Consider the following 17,865-nt stretch of genomic DNA (forward strand, 5'->3'; position numbering starts at 1 on the left):
GATAACTTCTTTTTTATCTAGATTATCTAGATAACTTCATTGTAAGAAAGAATTTTCAGTTTAATTTCTTTCCAAATTTTTGATGGTAGAAATCTTTTAAATATTTCTTGAGCCAAAATAAGTGAAACGTTTTTATAAGAATTTCACTGTAAATTATACAGTTATTTTGTTATAAGAATTTTATTTTGTTTACTTAAACAAATTGGTTTTTTTTAACTATATATGAAGTGTATAACATTTTTTTTTTTTTTTTATTGCTCAATTATTTTGTCGTGTTTTTAACACAAGTAGTACTTAATAATTACCTTTTACTTGGAAGTTACGCATGAACCTTTTTAAGTAACTTTTTAATAAAAAAAATTAGTGCAAAACATGAATAAAATTCAAGGTGGCAACAAAAGACAAACAGCAACATCGTATTTCTGGAAAATAGAAATTTTAACGTCTTATACGGTGAATAATGATAAAAAAGCTTTTTTTTTACGTACCTAAAGACAAGCCATCTTATGATAGATCCTTCATTGACTAACGTAAAATCAAGCACGTAAGTAGATGTTTTTGTATGAAAAATGAAATGGTAAAAAAAAAAAAAATTAAATAAAAAAATGGAAACAGGGTTATCGCGCTGTTCTGTTTGTTGTGTTGTTTATGGTGTAGTTAGACGATTTTTCATTGTTATCCCCGGCGGAAACCCAATTATTTATTCATTTTCTTGCGTGCGATCCTGTAGCAAGCGAAATTTATGTTATCATTATTATTATATATCGAGCGACGAAAACAATGCATGAGAACGTATACAATTATAACGATCATGTAAATTAATTCCTAGTCCTTCGAAGTTTGTTATCGCGTGTGTACTTGCGTAAGTGCTCTAGTTTGTAGATGTCTTTTATTTCGCTTTTTTTTTTATAAACTATGTATCCGCCCCTAGCTCGATCGTCCGATCGAAAATTTATTGAAGTACCAAGTGTATTTGTAACCTACCGTGAACATCGAGGTATTTCTATAGCTGACAAACTCGAGAAAACAGTGTATTATGCAACAAGTGCGCAAAACAGGTGATTTCAGCGTGAGTTGCGCGTGCCATTTTTTTGGCACTCAATGAAGAATTGAACTTTAAGTTTTTACAAAAAGTACAACTGTGCGAAAAGCATTTCTTCTCTCGTGGTGCTAGAATCGGATACTTTGCGTACTCTCGATCGGTAGGAGAAGTTGAACTTCACACATTAAATATTAAAACGATTTTTTTCGGTTATCAGTTCGCGAAGATTAACCTTTTCTGCCCAATTAGAGTATGTAAAACGCTTAATTAACGTTAGTGCGAAAATATACTACTTCGTACACGGTGCTGGTATCAGGTACTTCAAGAAGTTGAACTTCGTACGCTGAGTGTCAAAAAAATGGTTTTTTCTTCCCTCATTTTTAAAATTTAGTGCCTTAAAACGATTGATAACCAAATGACAGCGTTGTGATGCGTAAGTATAGAATAAACTAAGAGAGCGGCATTTTGATGTTACCTTTTTAGTTTCTTTTTTAGAACAGTTCGATTTTCTTTTAAAATAGTTTTAAAATCTCTACGTCTGAATTTTTGAACAAATCTAATACAATTCTCACCTTTTCATCATACAACTTCTAATACTTGATCTATGAGCATTGGTTCTTTAAATTATTACTATTCCATCAAAAAAAACTTTAAATAAATAATGTATGATAATTAGATTACGTAATTAAAATTTCATTGGCAGAGAATTGCTAAACAATTAAAACAAATTACGAAGTTGAAAGTTTTTAGACTTAAAACAGAAATAATACAATTTAATTAAAATTTTCATCAATATTAAAAAAAAACAAAACAATTTATACTACTCTACTTTTGTAGTGCTTTAGTACTAAATAGTACTATTATAAAAATGAAAAAAAATGAATCAAATAAAGGAAAAACTATTTTTTACTCTGTAATATTTCGGCGTAGAAATACAACCGGTATAACTTTATTACAAACATATCTCAAATTTCAATAATACTATAGAAAATGTAAAGAATAATGATAAAAAAAGAAATAAACGTTTTTTAGTGAAATCAGTAAAGCAGTTCAACATAAAATTATTGAAAAAAATTCTTTATATTCATATCTTAGTACAGTAAAATTTTAATTGCCATTTGACATTTAAATTAATTTTATAAATATCCACTTAAAAAACGTATCTTTCATATAAATCATCAATACCGATCTAGTTATGAAGTTTCAGTAGCTTTCACAACGTTACTGTCGAAGTGCAAGGTTAAAAAATAAAATAAAAACAATGACAACATGGACTGAGCATGAACATGTTGATTTGTATTTCACGTGATCAATTATTGACAGGTGCTACGAATTAAAATAAAATGTATACATACATAATTATATTGTGGTCGGAACGAGGGGTGCTAGGAAAATTGAAACATTCTTCGTGTGGGTACGACGAATCTTTGTACTTTTTACTTTCATATTTGTTTTTTCTTAGTACTTGATCGTATCATCGTTCTTATGTAGGTACGTGCAAATTCGTGTGCGATATGATACACTCATAACCCTTGAAACCCTATAAATATTTATATAAAAATATTTAAAACACTTTTTAAAAATTTATTTATAATCATGATTATTGTTATTTCTTCTTTTCATTAACACAATTCACTTGACATGAACTACCCTCCTCATAAACACATAAATCACGTATAGCTTTACCAGTAAACGGATAAGGACTTGAATCGAGAAGTTTTTCACAAAGAAAAACAATCAATAGCGGTTCTGTAGGTTAAATGCGTCTATGGCTCGTCATATTCATCGAAAAAACTGTACATACTTGGATTATTAGTTATAAATCATAGTTTTTTGTCATTGCATCGTATCATAGTTTCATTTATATAAGCGAACAAACATATATATTACGAAAGTAGAATAAAATAGTTATGATCCTTTCATATCAAAGGATTATCAAACGCGTGATGTTATTAATTATAATAGGCTAATAGTTGTGTTTGTATTGTAAATTTCTTTTGGTTTAATTATGTTAAAAACTTCTCCGTCACTATTAGAGCCAATTTTCGGAAAAAATTGCGTTGCTCGATTATTAAAATATTCCACATTTTTTTTGTATGTGCTTTTTTGTACCATATAGTACGTTTTCTTATAATAATACAAAGAATAAATGTCAATTTTTAAAGTTATTTGGTCACAATTTTTACATTATTTTTACGCTCTAAATGTGTATAAATTATATCTCAACAATTACAATACAATTTTATGAGTTCTAGAAAATTATATTCGAAACCTTTGTTTTTTACGCAAAAAAAATAATTTCTCATTATAGTTTTAGTTTATATAACGTTTAATAATATTTCCCAAACTTTAATCACACGTTTGAACATCTTTGTTGAATTTGAATTGTTCAATATCTAATGGTAATTAATTTTGAAATCTCAAACAAGTCAGCAGTCGTAATGTTCGTTTTGGTGCTGATAAAGATGTTAAATGATGCTTTGTTGCATTGTACTCGAGACAATACGTGATTGCAACTTCAAGTCTTGTTAAACATGAATTTATGTGCAATACATGAAAAATAATGACATTCAAAAGAAGCGCTTGGGTGTGCGTGTGCGACAAAAGTTAAGAATGTAATTAAGTCGTAAGATTTTGTTATCGATAACTTATTGTATACATAAAATATATAAATATACAGAAACGAGATTTTAATTAATTATTACGTCCATGTGTGAACCTCATGACTTTTTGTTTTATTTAAAGTTAAATATTTAATTTTTAACTGATATACTGTGATGGGTCATGCCTTGCTCGCCTTGCAGTCAGCAGCAAGACACGGCACATATTTTCGCTCCGTGCATCAGGTTGGAGGGGATAACAAAAACGACTGCAGCGCTGTAGGTGAGCAAAGTTGGCGAACCCGTACCCCCATGAATCGTACAGTAAGCGTTGTCTTATATGAGAAGAGATATTATTTCATTTAAAGTAATTAGTTGAGAAATCGAAGGCGGAAAAAAAATGTTATTTAGCCAAACCGGGTCTATAATACGGATAAATAATTTTGCTAGGCACTTCAAATCGCCCAAAATTTTAAATAATGGGTTATTAAATATCATCTGTCATATAGTACACAACACACATGTAATGTTGTATACGTGAGAGCAAGAACTCCAAGCAGTCGACATAGGCTGCCGCTAGCTGTATAATCTGAATCAGTGCGTTTACGTTTACAAAGTAACGAAATGCGTACGAGACAGTGTTGCGTTGTTAATTGCAACAAGAAAGAAAAGCAGGGGGTGGTGCTGTATAAATTCCCAAGTAGACCCCATGAAACAAAACAGAAGGAGCTGTCAGCTCACGTTGGAGATACAGTGGTCTTCGTTAATCTGATAAATAAATTACACATTTATGTATATGTTACCATAACCTACATTTGTCAATCATAGGCAATAATGTACTAACAGATAATTCTGCTTTGTATGGATTTAAGCTGACAGACGTTTGTCTCACAACATAGCAATTGATCATATGACCGACTCCTTTATTTACATATTGCTGTACGTAGGCAACGTGCCCACTCTCTACTAATTTTTTAGCTTTTTTCAGCGTTTCATTATTAAAAACTATGTTGCAACTTATACTTTTAAAGCCTGTTTGGATAATTATATCCATTTTTTAGGGTGCTGATGTTTACGCGATAGCAGTATGTACGTCTTATTCAATAAATAATACTTTCTCCTATAAGCGACAGTGTTACGATTTAATCATACGGGGGTACGGTATTGCGCGATTCTGACACCGAGGGCGGCGCTGCGTGTCATGCTCGGAGTGAATAGGGCTAAATGGATAGGATGGATAGTTGGCACTTAAACACGTAATAATGAGTAAGATCAATATTCAAGCATTTATTTGCATTTTGTATTTCCTCGTAACTAAACACAATAATTCTATACAAAGACTACACTGCTTAACTATCCGACCTGACCTGACTTCACATGCAGCCTTAGCCCTGCGGGTGCAGGTTCGGCAGTTGCTGCTCGGCACAATGCTTTCACGCGGTAGGGACGGTATACAAAGGAAACAGGCCTACCGTTTTCACTACTGCAGGGGTATCTTCAGTAGCACTAGCTTCGGGCACCAGGAGATCCGTTTGGCAGGTGTCGGCACTTGGACCGAACTGTCCTTGGCAGTGTATGTGTGTAGGTTGTCGCAGCAGCCCGGGTCGTCAACAGGTAGCCGCTGCTGCGTCTCCTGTTGTCGCTCGGTGCAGTACAATACTATTAAGTATACACAATTTGCACACGTGCCCGTGGAAACTCACAACGGGTAGCCCTCGGATCACGCGTCCCGACGGTAAGCAGACAAGAGCGAGAGTGTCTATCTTGCTGGCCCGCCGATTCGTGCTGCCTTGATACCTTTACGGAAGCGCCATTTTTTAATTTTTTTTCCAATTTTTTAAGTATGCTAATAGTTCTGAAAAACATACGTAAAATAAATTTTTTGAGATCTACAACTTTGTCTTTGACACCAAATATCCAAGTCTTTGAATTTTCATGATGTACCTAAAAAACTGATTTTTGGAACCTGTAAAATATCATTTTTTTACTATAGACGCATGAAAATACTTTTTTTTAAATCTAAGTAAGTGATCAAAAATTTAATTTCTTTTAAGTCTGCTTTTTTTTCGACTGTATATGGACCTAAAAAATCAACTTAAAAAGTTACATGCAAAAACCTGACTTTAATTTCTCAGAGTTGAGCGTAATCGGATGTAAAATTTTCAAGATAGTGTATTTACATGGCTTTGTAAGCTGTGGCTATATTTTTGCGGTGGTAACAATATAGTGAAGGCATTCTTAGTAAGCACTCTTGCCTAAAAAGTAGTTTATAAAAAATTATTTGCACAATACCTACCACTCGTATAATTAAAACAATTTCCATACACTTTATGTACGAGTTTTACGTATGTTTGACGACAAAATTATTGTTTTTGTATTCATTTATTATAAAAAATTATTTACGTACATGAAAGTTATTGGAACTCGTCATCTCATTTTCCATCCAAGAAAAAATTACTCCATACTACTATTCCGATCATCTCAATCGTTCAACAGGAAATTGGCTATTTCACAGCGGATTCAAAGTTCAATAAGAAATCAGTTGAAAGTCGTATTGAAATGTCATGCAGATGTGAAGATAAAAAAGCACTCGTCAAAGAAGACATAGTTACGTGTGGACAGTTTGATAGTATTAAAGTTGTTAATATCTTAAGACGTATGAATTGAAAATTTGAAAGAACACGATATAAAAATTTTGTTAATTTTATTAAAAATTAATTTGGGTAATGCAAGCTACTACGCACAATACTAAGAATTTATTTTCAATCTCCAATGAAAAATACAATTTTTATACGTATATAGCATATGTTTATATGTAAATTTTTTAAAGTAATTTTTTATTCAAGTATTTGATTTTAGTATTTTCACACATACTAAAAAAAAAAAAAATAAATAAAAACATTTTATTACTTAAGTATATTTTTTCTTTAATTATAAGTACTTAGGTACGTTTGTTTAATTCTGTGTGTTGTTAATACTTTTATCCTTATAATTGTGCCTCTATTATACCTTTAGTAAGACATTTCAATATACTGAGTGTTATTGTTATTCTTGGAATTATCATTGAATTATTTATTTAATCAACATCACCCTGTAAGGATGAAAATTTACTTGTTAAAGAAAAATTATTTTCACAACTCGTTTAGTCTGTTTTAAGAAATATTGCTTGAAAACATCCCATTTACACGTGAAAAGTAATCTTTATAAATCGTGTTACGTACCTATAGTTATCGATGCTTAGATAAAATTTATGATCCGATCATAATTATTTTTTTCTCTAATACTTAGTGTACCATTAATTTTCTTTGGAATTTGTATACATTCATATCTCAATTTTACAAAATCGTATGACATTTTCCATATGAACCCTGACACATATGATGTATAGTCAAGATAATTTGTATTGCGGTCATAAAAGACGTTGAATCGGTTAAAAATGAAATAGCACTATTGTGTTATAATTGTTGCCATCTTTGCTGAATTTGATATTGGATTTTTTTTAACCAAAGATATATTAAAAATGTGTTGTATTGGTTCAACTGAAATGTAAATCATAATTTAAAATTAAATGTTTTTATACGGCAAATGATACTTAATTTATGATGACAAAAAAAAACAGATACTTGCTGTCAAAACTCTTTTTTTCTGTATTGGATAGTAAAAATTATATATTTTGTCATTCCTTGACATCCGAGGTAAATTTAACACAAAATCCTTAAAAATCTGTGAGCCATTTTTTATGAGATCTGTGATTTTAACAAATAAAAAGTTTCTTAATACTAAAAAAACGTAGCTATAATAAATAAAACTTCATTGGAAAGCTTAAAATGTTATATAATTTATTTATTCAGTAAAAGTATTTTAATAATTATAAAATACCACATTAGCGGATTTTTGGAAATTTTTTGCTTTAGATAACAAAAATAGCCAGATAGTACCTTAAATCAACAGGTAATATCTTATCGGAAATATTTTTATATAAAGACTACTTTCTGCCGAGTATCTCCAATGTTTTATGTTGGCCCAACATCCGTAGCAGCTTCCATCGGAAGTGAGTCTGTTGGGCTTATGTGAAAAGTGGAAGTACCAAAATATTGTAAAAGATACATAGTTTTTTTTTTATAATTGTAACATATTTGTAGATATATCTTACGATGTATCAAAATAACATTTTAATACAGTAAATGAAACTAAAAAATTAATTTAGATTGTAATAAAGTTTTTTTGCCACGGAGAAATTATTATAAAAAAAAAAAAATATATTTCTGTGGTAACACGAGTGTAACCCAAAATTGTAAGATTTTGTATTTATTTACCTCAACACCTGTATAAATTATGAAGCTGGTATATTTTGTGCTTGGATTCAAATGATCCCAGCCAAATGTTTTTTTATACACCTTTAATAACTTTTAGTGCGCCAAGTTATGTTTTTTTGTCTGCTTAAGCTCAGACGCCCTCGCCTACCTGATATTGTTAATATCGAAGTTTACAGTCATGTCATTCGTACGTTAACATGATGCAAGAAGATTCCCAGTTTTTTTAACAACAATCTAATGGATGATACAAGTCACGGGAGTATTTCGACTCGACGGGTCGGATTGCCACTGTTGGTATATTTCATTTTCCCCCTTGTAATAATATCCTCCTATATCATCATCCAAAAACTACTTCGCAGTGCGTATCGATTAATCATACGAAATTTATTTTATCACAAACCCTGTACTTCCCTCTCTTGCTGTCAATAAGATTTTTATCATAAAATAACTTTAGTCAAAGTAACAACAATAATAACGATTATAATAATAGTAATAATAACAATAATAATGATAATACTAATAGTAATAATAACAATAATAATAATAAATTAATAATAATAATAATAACATAATAAATCATTGTAATAGTAGTATTCATATATAAAACAAATTATGATAACTATTGGTATAGTAGTAGTAACAGTAATAATGATAAAAATAAAAATATATTTTAATATCGAGAGGATCTTAAAGTATGCAGATTTGAAAAGTGGATGCTCGTGTTTGGGAAAGATACTTTGGGGATTTGGAATATACATTTTGAGGGATCGCTTTTGAAAGTAGGTCGCGAGAAGCAAGAGTCAAACTTTGAACAGGAAAGAAGCTTCTTAACTTCTTAAGTGTTTCTTATATATAGCGCTTGCATGATATTCGATGCAATCTCTGTACTGCAACTTTTAAATGTGTTGCCTGGAAAAAATTTATTTACATTTTTAAATCGTTTCATCGAGTTTATTTCTTACTCTCTTTTTTAAAACGCTTTACGTTTTTTAACTGTAAGCTGTACAGGAAAAATGAATAATCAACGTCTAGCAATGTACTGAAGTAAAGTTAGAAGATTTTTATTAAATTACACTATCTCGTAGTCATAATCAATTAGGCATCACTTAACTGTTCAGAAAAACTCCTCTCGTTACGAGAAGTTTTTTTTTTTTTTTGTTTACTATATAATGTGTCAATTTTTTAATTTATTAATCAGTTCTTGGATTAACTTTGTTTATTTTTATAATGTTATGATCTTGTTGGTAATTACTATGCAAAAATTTTTCACCTGGAAAGTTAACTTTGAATATACGAATGAGTATCATCTCCTGTTAAAATTAGAACTCGCTATGGACAAGACTAAACTGGAGACTAACAAACGCGCGTAATGTAATTACATTCGGTGTTGTTTTTCGATCTCTATTGAAACAATGGTTGTGTATATACTGACGTTGTAGTTGATAGAATACTTGAGAACTTTTCTTAAGAAAACAGTAATAGCAGTAAGGGTACAAAAAAATATCAGCATAATAAAATTTTAAATAACTTAATAAACCAAGTAAATGATTAAATATTTATTTTTTCTTACGAATTTTCATGATTTTTACTTTTTTGGACTTTACTTTTGTGTAGGATTAATTTTAAACACTATTTTAAACGCATAAAATAAAGTAAATTCGTGCAACATGAATTCGTTTAACTAAAAATAAAAATATAAATAAAAAAATTCAAAGTAATTCAAGATTTACAACGAAAACGCATCTTTATACTTTGGTTGAAAACCAATCAATACCCAGCTAGAAAATGTTAGTATTTTCCAATTGCACAGACAACAAATTTTTAATTAAAGTCTGTAATGTTGTACAGATATTAGTAGCATGACAAAAGGAAATGGGTTCAAAAGATTGGGATTTCTGGACAATAATACGACAAACGTGTGACAACAATCGTATTTTATTACGTAAATTATCATTATTACTTGTTTTTTTTTTAAACTTTCCTATTACTAACATTTGATTACCTTATTAACGTAAGTATGTGCATCGGTAAATCGATTACATTACGTATAAATTTTACTACACATCCCAATTGCACGCCTCTCTACAATACATATTTTATTTGTAAACTGAAAAAATTAAAACAGCTGATTTATTTAAAAAGAATTATTAAAATAGTCTCCTACTGTTCTAAATATTATCATAATTATTATTGCGTAATACTGCCATCAGAGGCCATTGTTATAGAATATAGTAATGATTTTTTTTAATATAGATTTAAAATATCTCGGGAGCTTCTGATATTTTTTATTACCAATCTTAACTATGATTTCTAGATTGTTGAAAAATATTGCAACACAACCAAACTATACCTTTATTCATGATGTAATATATATATATATATATATATATATATATATATATATATATATATACGATGCATGATTTTTCAGACCAACTTAACAAAGAGGTACCATTTCGAAATTGTCTGACTACGTGTGCAGTTGAAAGTCATTATTATACAATTAACATTCCTATCGCTCGTCGTAGGCTATAGATGTAGAAATCACCTCATCTACTGTGATATCAGTAGCTTTTTGAACGCTAAGTTGTACACGTCATCTCTTTCCACTCGTCCGCAAGAAGTAAAATTTCAGAATATTGTTAGGTTTCCAAATTTCAATAATACCCATAATACCCAATATAGTTCACTCGTGCATACTGTGTGCATATTTTTACAAGTTTCGGTATCAATAAACCAAAATATTTATCAAGTTATTAAATAACTAAATAGAGTACCTATAATATTAGAAAGTGTACATTTAATCGGGCCAAAAAATTGTATGGGACCAAGACTTGGACACGACAACGATTGTTTTCAATTTGAAGATTGAATATCTAGACGTAGAGTAGTGAGTTTTTTATTTTGAAAGTTAAAACATTTGTTTAAATTTTACAAAACGCAATAATAGCCTTAAATGCAACGAATACAAATAGAACATAATGTATGCAAATTTTCACTAAGTTAGTTTCTACTCTTTATTCTTATACTTTATATTATGAAATAAAATTTAATTCAACTAATATTTAGGTTGTAGATTGAAATGTGGAACATCTCTTTTTCATAATTTGTTTAACCAAAAGGTTATGGATTTATTAAGATTAACTATCAAAGATATACTTATTTATTTTAATGAGTGCATGTTGTTCATACATTAAATGTAACCGTACTGTAATCTAATACAGAAGACAGTAACAATAAGAAAAAAAGAATGTATTGTACTAAATCTATTGAGCAGCTGAAATTAGGAGAGAAAAAACATTTATAATAAATACTTATTCAAGTTATGAACTACTAAGCTTTTTGTTTTATTCGTAGGAAGAAAGGCAGATTGGATCCAATTCCTGAACACCGAAAGATATCGTTATCATCCAGTGACGACACATCTCTGCTTTGTTCTCTTTGTTATCCTAACATCAACAAAGTCGAATTATTTACCAACATGTACAAGGGCCATGAAGAGAATCCCGAACACGAGGAAAGCATAAAAAAAAGTTCAGTCCTTTGCGAGGTGTGTGGGAAAACTTTTTCCACCATCACATGTCTCGATATGCACAAGCTAATTCACTCAAACCAGAAACCCTTCGAGTGCTCCACATGTTTCAAAACATTTAGGCAAAAAAGCCATCACTTATTACACATGAAGATTCACGCGGAAGAGAAACTCTTCAAGTGCTCGTTTTGTTCTCAAACATTTAGGTGCAAAAACATCCTTACATCACACATGCAGATCCATATGGAGGGAAAACCCTTTCAGTGTTCAGATTGTTCAGAATCTTTTAGAGAGAAAATCCATCTCACGAGGCACATGCGGATCCATACGCCAGAAAAACCCTTCAAATGCCCCAATTGTTCTAAATCTTTTAATCAGAAATCCAACCTTACGTCACACATACATATCCATACGGGGGAGAAACCCTTCAAATGCCCTGATTGTTCAGAATCTTTTAGACAGAAAAACCATCTCACGGGGCACATGCGGATCCATACGGGAGAGAAACCCTTCAAATGCCCTGATTGTTCAGAATCTTTTAGACAGAAAAACCATCTCACGGGGCACATGCGGATCCACACTGGCATACCTTCTTGTCACTGTTCCATCTGCCAAAGGCCGTTCACCGACTCTAGAAATCTGAAAAAACACATGCGGATCCATACGGGGGAGAAACCCTTTAAATGTGCAGATTGCTTCGCTTCTTTTAGACAGAAAACCCATCTCACGAGGCACATGCGGATCCATACGGGGGAGAAACCCTTTCAATGCGCAGATTGTTCCGAATGTTTTAGGCGTAAAGACCATCTCACGAGGCACACGCGCCTCCATACTGGCATACCTTCTTGTCACTGTTCCATCTGCCAAAGGCCGTTCATCGACTCTGGAAATCTCAAAAAACACATGCGGATCCATACGGGGGAGAAACCCTTCAAATGCCCTGATTGTTCTAAATCTTTTAATCATAAATCCAACCTTACATCACACATGCGGATCCATACGCCAGAAAAACCCTTCAAATGCCCTGATTGTTCTAAATCTTTTAGGCATAAATCCAACCTTACGTCACACATGCGGATCCATACGGGGGAGAAACCCTTCAAATGCCCTGATTGTTCTAAATCTTTTAGGCATAAATGCAACCTTACGTCACACATGCGGATCCATACGGGGGAGAAACCCTTCAAATAATGCGCAGATTGTTCAGAATCTTCCAGACAGAAAATCCATCTCACAAGGACCTCCACACTGGCATACCTTATGGTCAGTGTAAATTTGCCTAAGGCTATTTAGTAACCAAAGCAATCTTATATAGCACATAACGATCTATGTTTATGAGCGTCCTTACAACTGCTTGTAGTGTCTACAAAGTTACAATATCTCCAATAATCTCGTGAAGTATGAATATTTTAAAGTTAGCAGTACGCGTTGATCTGATGAAGTTTTGTCACGTACGTTTTCACCTTCTTAAGTCTTATATGTATAATAAACTATAGCTTAAGTAGTAAGGATTTATTTACAAATAAAAATGTAATGTGTTATATCCGAGTTCAGTTTCTCTAGCATTTTAAGTAAATGTACATGAGTAGAAGTACTTTCATGCTTAAACAAAGTCAACGCCTTTTTAAGGTACCCATTTTTAATGTGTAATAATTATAATAAGTATGTTTTATCAAAATTTTGTTGTATTCAATCAAACACGTTTTGTATCACGAAAACTCATAGCAATACAATTGTTAATTTCTCAATAAAAAATTTTTTTTGTAATAATTGTTAATCGTTGTATCACCAAAATATCATACACGCTATTATAAGTCTTGCACATAACTCTTAAACTTACGCAAACAAATCAATCTGCTCATCTGAGCCAGATCTCTGATGAATAGAAAACGCCATCCGAAGCAAACAACTTATTTTCTCCTATTTTATATGTGACTAATATAGCTCTAATAGTTGATTATATTTGTAATCAGAACAAATTAAAGTAGTTTAATTAGAGGTGAGTAAACAAAAAATTGTTAGGAAGAGCAGTAGTTTTATTAAAATTAATTTAGTAGAATTTTGGACACATACATAGCAAACGTCATCATCGGTAAATTTAACTACACTTGTATCCTAGACCATAGATCTTAATTATTGTAAAGACTCTCAAATATGCTCGAAATTAAAATTTCAAGCTATTATAACCTTAAGTGATCTTATAGCATAAGCTCATTAACTCCAATACAGTATAACCTCCGATCCAGTAATCACAAAACCTTGCAACCCCATAGCCCCTTATTACACAACACTGTATTTCCCCTATAACCCTAGAGCCGTTACCTCCGTAAGCCTGATACACATGAATCATTTATTATATAACCTAAGGTACAGTTAGTTGAACATCATTTATATTTATAAATATAAATTTACATTTAGTCGTACAACATAATTTTTAGCTCAGGTAGGAGTAGTTGTAGGTTAGGTAGATAGAAACTGATCAGAGGTAATATGACTGCTCTATAGTGGATACAGGTTCGACTCCTGGTCAGGTCAAACTTTTTTAGAAGATGAATATGTGGCTGGAGTTACAGGATTATGAGGGTTATAACGATTCTGAAGTCACACGATTGTTATTAATTTGAAGAGCTTAAGGTTGAACATACACACATATATACATAAATACATTCACTCTAAAAATAATAGTTTTACAGTGTATACATTGCAGCTGTAGAAACAGCAGAGCCATTCAACACAATATATCAATCGTCAGGATATAACTCAGGTTGGTATGTCGGCAACTATTGGCAAAACAGGTAACTTTTTGTCCGACAATCAAACATTCAATACTATCAAAACGACTTCCATTAGATTGATATGTTTACCTCGTTGACTGTCACTTTGTTAGTTAGCGTCATGCGTTTACACAGCTTTCGAACGTATCCCCTTTATATTGACGTTTCTGGCATGTAAGTACTGGAGGCACCTCGCACACGCACCTGACGTGCTCGGAATTGTAATCAGTTCCTTCATTTATCTCGTCGCCGACGTTTAATGTCATGTTTCCGAATTTGCATTTCATGTTGTCTGAGGAAAACAAACGGTGGCCAAATTAATGGTTTTCTCTGATCCAGCAATAATAATAAGTTTTGCCGCTCAAACGTACCAGGGACTGTCAAAGATTCTCCCGTAGCCATCGAGGAGCGAATAACGGTGTCGTTGACGTTTTCTAAAAATTATATCACAAGTTAATATACTATTAAGGTGGCTCATCACACCTGTACTACCCATTTACGTGACATCAGACTATCACTTCTAAAAACATCGGGTCATATACAAAGTTGCCACAGTTCACGTAACCTGTATCTTTTCATAAACAATCACCTAATTGATAGAATATTATACTATATTGCCCGGTGAACCTACATTTTCTTGATATTATTGAAAAGCTCATGATTTCTTTTTTCAGTACCTAGTTTTATAATGAGAGTTACAGTATAATTTGGAAGATATTGTATCAAATGTTATCAAGATTGAATGGCCTCCTATAAGAGACCAGATTAAACATAAATTTTTAAGTGATTAGTTTTGAAAAATTGCCTGGCTACACGGTTTGAAATTTTGTGAAATGATTAAGTTCATATTCAAGTGTCATTCCAGCAAGTTTCACTTATCCTTAAAGTATTTTGATTTTGTGATGCGCTACATTGATGGATTAGACTATTGTTTGTAATGAAATCATTTCTGTGCATTTTTCTTAAGTGAAAGTAGTATTTTTATATCTTTTTTAATATGTGGAAGCTATAGTACTTTATTATTGTCACGTTGGTCAAAACATCACGCAAGTAAAGAAGCCTTTAATTTCATGTTTAAAATCGTCACCTCTAAGACAAGAAACGAAATATAAAAGGATCACCTGAGATAATTTTTACTTTAACTTTATAAAAGAGTGCAATGTACTACTTTGTACTTACGACATCTATAATCAAAGGCGCAAGAATCGTACGGTGAATGACCCGCAAGATATACTGGAGGACAGTTTTCACGAATTTCCATGGGCCGTTTTAGCTCAACTCCACAATAATTTACTTTTCTGCAGATCATCTCCATCAATTTACCTGAAAGTATTGTTTGGTGTTCTTTGGTATTTTATTAAATTATATTTTTAATGTACAAAAACATACCTCCCAAAACAGTTTTTGTTTCTGAACACTGGCAAGCATAGTCGTCCGATGGCTTGAACACTTCCCCGTATTTATAAGTAGTTCCATAAAAATCGCACGTTCGTGTTTCTTCGATTGCTTTTATCAAAAAAATATAGATTTTTATTATGTTATGGTAACCCAGAAAAAGCGGGTATGCAAATACTTTGTCGAAAAAATATTCGAATGTCTCATACACGTGCTATTGAAATGTTATACTTACGACAAATGACTTGGCCACAGCAATAGTCAAGTCGGGGCTTCAGAAAACAGCCCTTTTTAACATGGATGTACGAACAATCATTGGGAAGACAGGAGAACATGGCACTGCAACGAAACACCATTTTATTATTATTATTATTTTTTTTTTTTTATCTCATTTATTATTATTTTTTTTTTAAAGGTTTAGAAAAAAGTTAAGTTAATATTTATATCGATAATAGTTTAAAGATAATACTTTGATCATTAGAACATTGCATAGATAGAATCAAATTTTTTTTCTTCAGTTTTAACTAATTTATCAACACAAGATCTTTATAAGTACTAACAAAAAATGTGATACGATACTTTGGAACATCATTTATGTTCAGAACTTTCGTACCTACCACCATATTGACACTTACTAGCCTTTGGGGTCCCTCACGCAATAGCAATTGTTGTCACACGGTCCCGATCGATCTTTTTCCTTCAACGAGCTATCAATTTCATATTCTTTGCCGTTTACGTAGCAAAAGTCCATCGATCTATCTTCCAAATGCGTGCAGTCGTACCTTTTTGCACAACAGTCCTCCTTTTTTTCGTAAATTGCTTTGCATTTTAGCTCCTTGTAAAACCTTATCGGCCCCTTGCACCGACTTTTATCACATTCTAAACATTACGTTATTAACCACAATTTTTTATTTCATTCGATTTTCTTTTTTTTTTGTTACATTAACATAATTTATAACGATTGTACATGCTTCATTATAGAAAGAATAAGCTTATAAGAATAATCTTCATTGAAAAAAAAAAAAAAAAAAAAAAATATTAAAGGATTAAATATAACATAAACATTTCTTACTTTGTTTAATATTTTTAAGTTACCACATATTCATCGCACAGTTATATCATAAGTTACATGAAATAGTAAAAAGCCTACAGAATTAGAAATTAGAATTATTTGACTCTGTTTTAAAACATTTTGCTACAGGGTTATGAAAATCTAAGTTACAGGATAATTCACTATCACGTACATAATCTTGGACGAATTTTTATTGTCTTGCTTTTACTAAAAAAAAATTATTACTTAGAATGAAACAATTATGAATATAAAAATAATTATTACGATAAAAATATTTAAACGAGAAGCCAGAGTGTGCTCTACAGTAATATTTTGCTTCTACCGATTAAATTGTGAATAAAGGTACATTCAAGGTCCTGGCTAAATGTACAGTTATTACATTTTGTAAAAAATCCTTTAAGCGGGTTATGCATCAAAAAAAATTTATAAAAAAATTTTTTTTAATATTTTTAATCAAATGTACACTATTCCACACTTATATAAAAGGGATGAGACTTGCTTACGATAAAAAATATGGATCTTAGTCGAAGATACCACAAGAATCAACAGATAACCAATCTGGTATTAAAAACCTTATTAATAAAAAAAAAAAAAAAAAATGTAAATGTTCACTCACGTAGTGCCGAAACAAAAACAATACACAGGAAACCACTAAAAAGGGCCAAATTTCCAAGACAAGACATTTTATTTCTCATTAGCCCCAGCGACGAAGCGGAGGATTAATTAAATAACGTCCGCACTTTGAGTCTCGCGAGGCTCGTTTTGTTTGACTCATGTATGTGGAAAAACGAGTAATTTTCCTTCAGCCACGAAGTGGGAGGAGACGCGAATCAGTTTCATGATCTCACCGCTGATGTAAAGTCGTCGTGCAGCTTATGAGTCCCGTCTCTTTTTCTCTAATATTATACTTTTGCTACTCAAAATCAACAAGTATTTATTTATTGCTTGTGCTACGAGGCAAAATACTTCAATTCCAACTATTTTTTTCGATTAGGTACCTTTTTCATTATAGACGTACATGCTATGATATTCTTAAATTATTCTTGCGATCGATGCATTGCGATTACATAAACAGATACATGTACGTGCAAAAAATGATCAGTAGCGGTTTTCCGTATGTGAAAAATAAACTTG

The 17,865-nt window shown here is 31.5% G+C and overlaps 2 protein-coding genes across 2 annotated transcripts; one reads left to right on the top strand and one right to left on the bottom strand.

The window, feature by feature from the left end:
* Nucleotides 1-6,201: 6,201 nt before the first annotated feature.
* LOC149373169 (uncharacterized) lies at nt 6,202-13,048 on the top strand. Its single transcript, XM_089597740.1, has 2 exons — nt 6,202-6,263; nt 11,316-13,048. Exons 1-2 carry the CDS (start codon nt 6,202-6,204, stop codon nt 12,679-12,681), a joined length of 1,428 nt encoding a protein of 475 aa, XP_089453866.1. The 3' UTR covers nt 12,682-13,048.
* Nucleotides 13,049-13,540: 492 nt separating this feature from the next.
* LOC149373170 (uncharacterized) lies at nt 13,541-17,415 on the bottom strand. Its single transcript, XM_089597704.1, has 6 exons — nt 17,348-17,415; nt 16,295-16,538; nt 15,895-15,998; nt 15,654-15,770; nt 15,444-15,587; nt 13,541-14,698 (listed from the first exon to the last, which is right to left on the bottom strand). Exons 1-6 carry the CDS (start codon nt 17,412-17,414, stop codon nt 14,499-14,501), a joined length of 876 nt encoding a protein of 291 aa, XP_089453830.1. The 5' UTR covers nt 17,415; the 3' UTR covers nt 13,541-14,498.
* Between the last annotated feature and the right edge of the window lie 450 nt (nt 17,416-17,865).

The sequence above is a fragment of the Copidosoma floridanum genome, unplaced genomic scaffold, assembly GCF_036245765.1.
Source record: "Copidosoma floridanum isolate Cflo_tuat_1 unplaced genomic scaffold, Cflo_Japanese_pri ptg000035l, whole genome shotgun sequence".
Classification (NCBI taxonomy): domain Eukaryota; kingdom Metazoa; phylum Arthropoda; class Insecta; order Hymenoptera; family Encyrtidae; genus Copidosoma; species Copidosoma floridanum.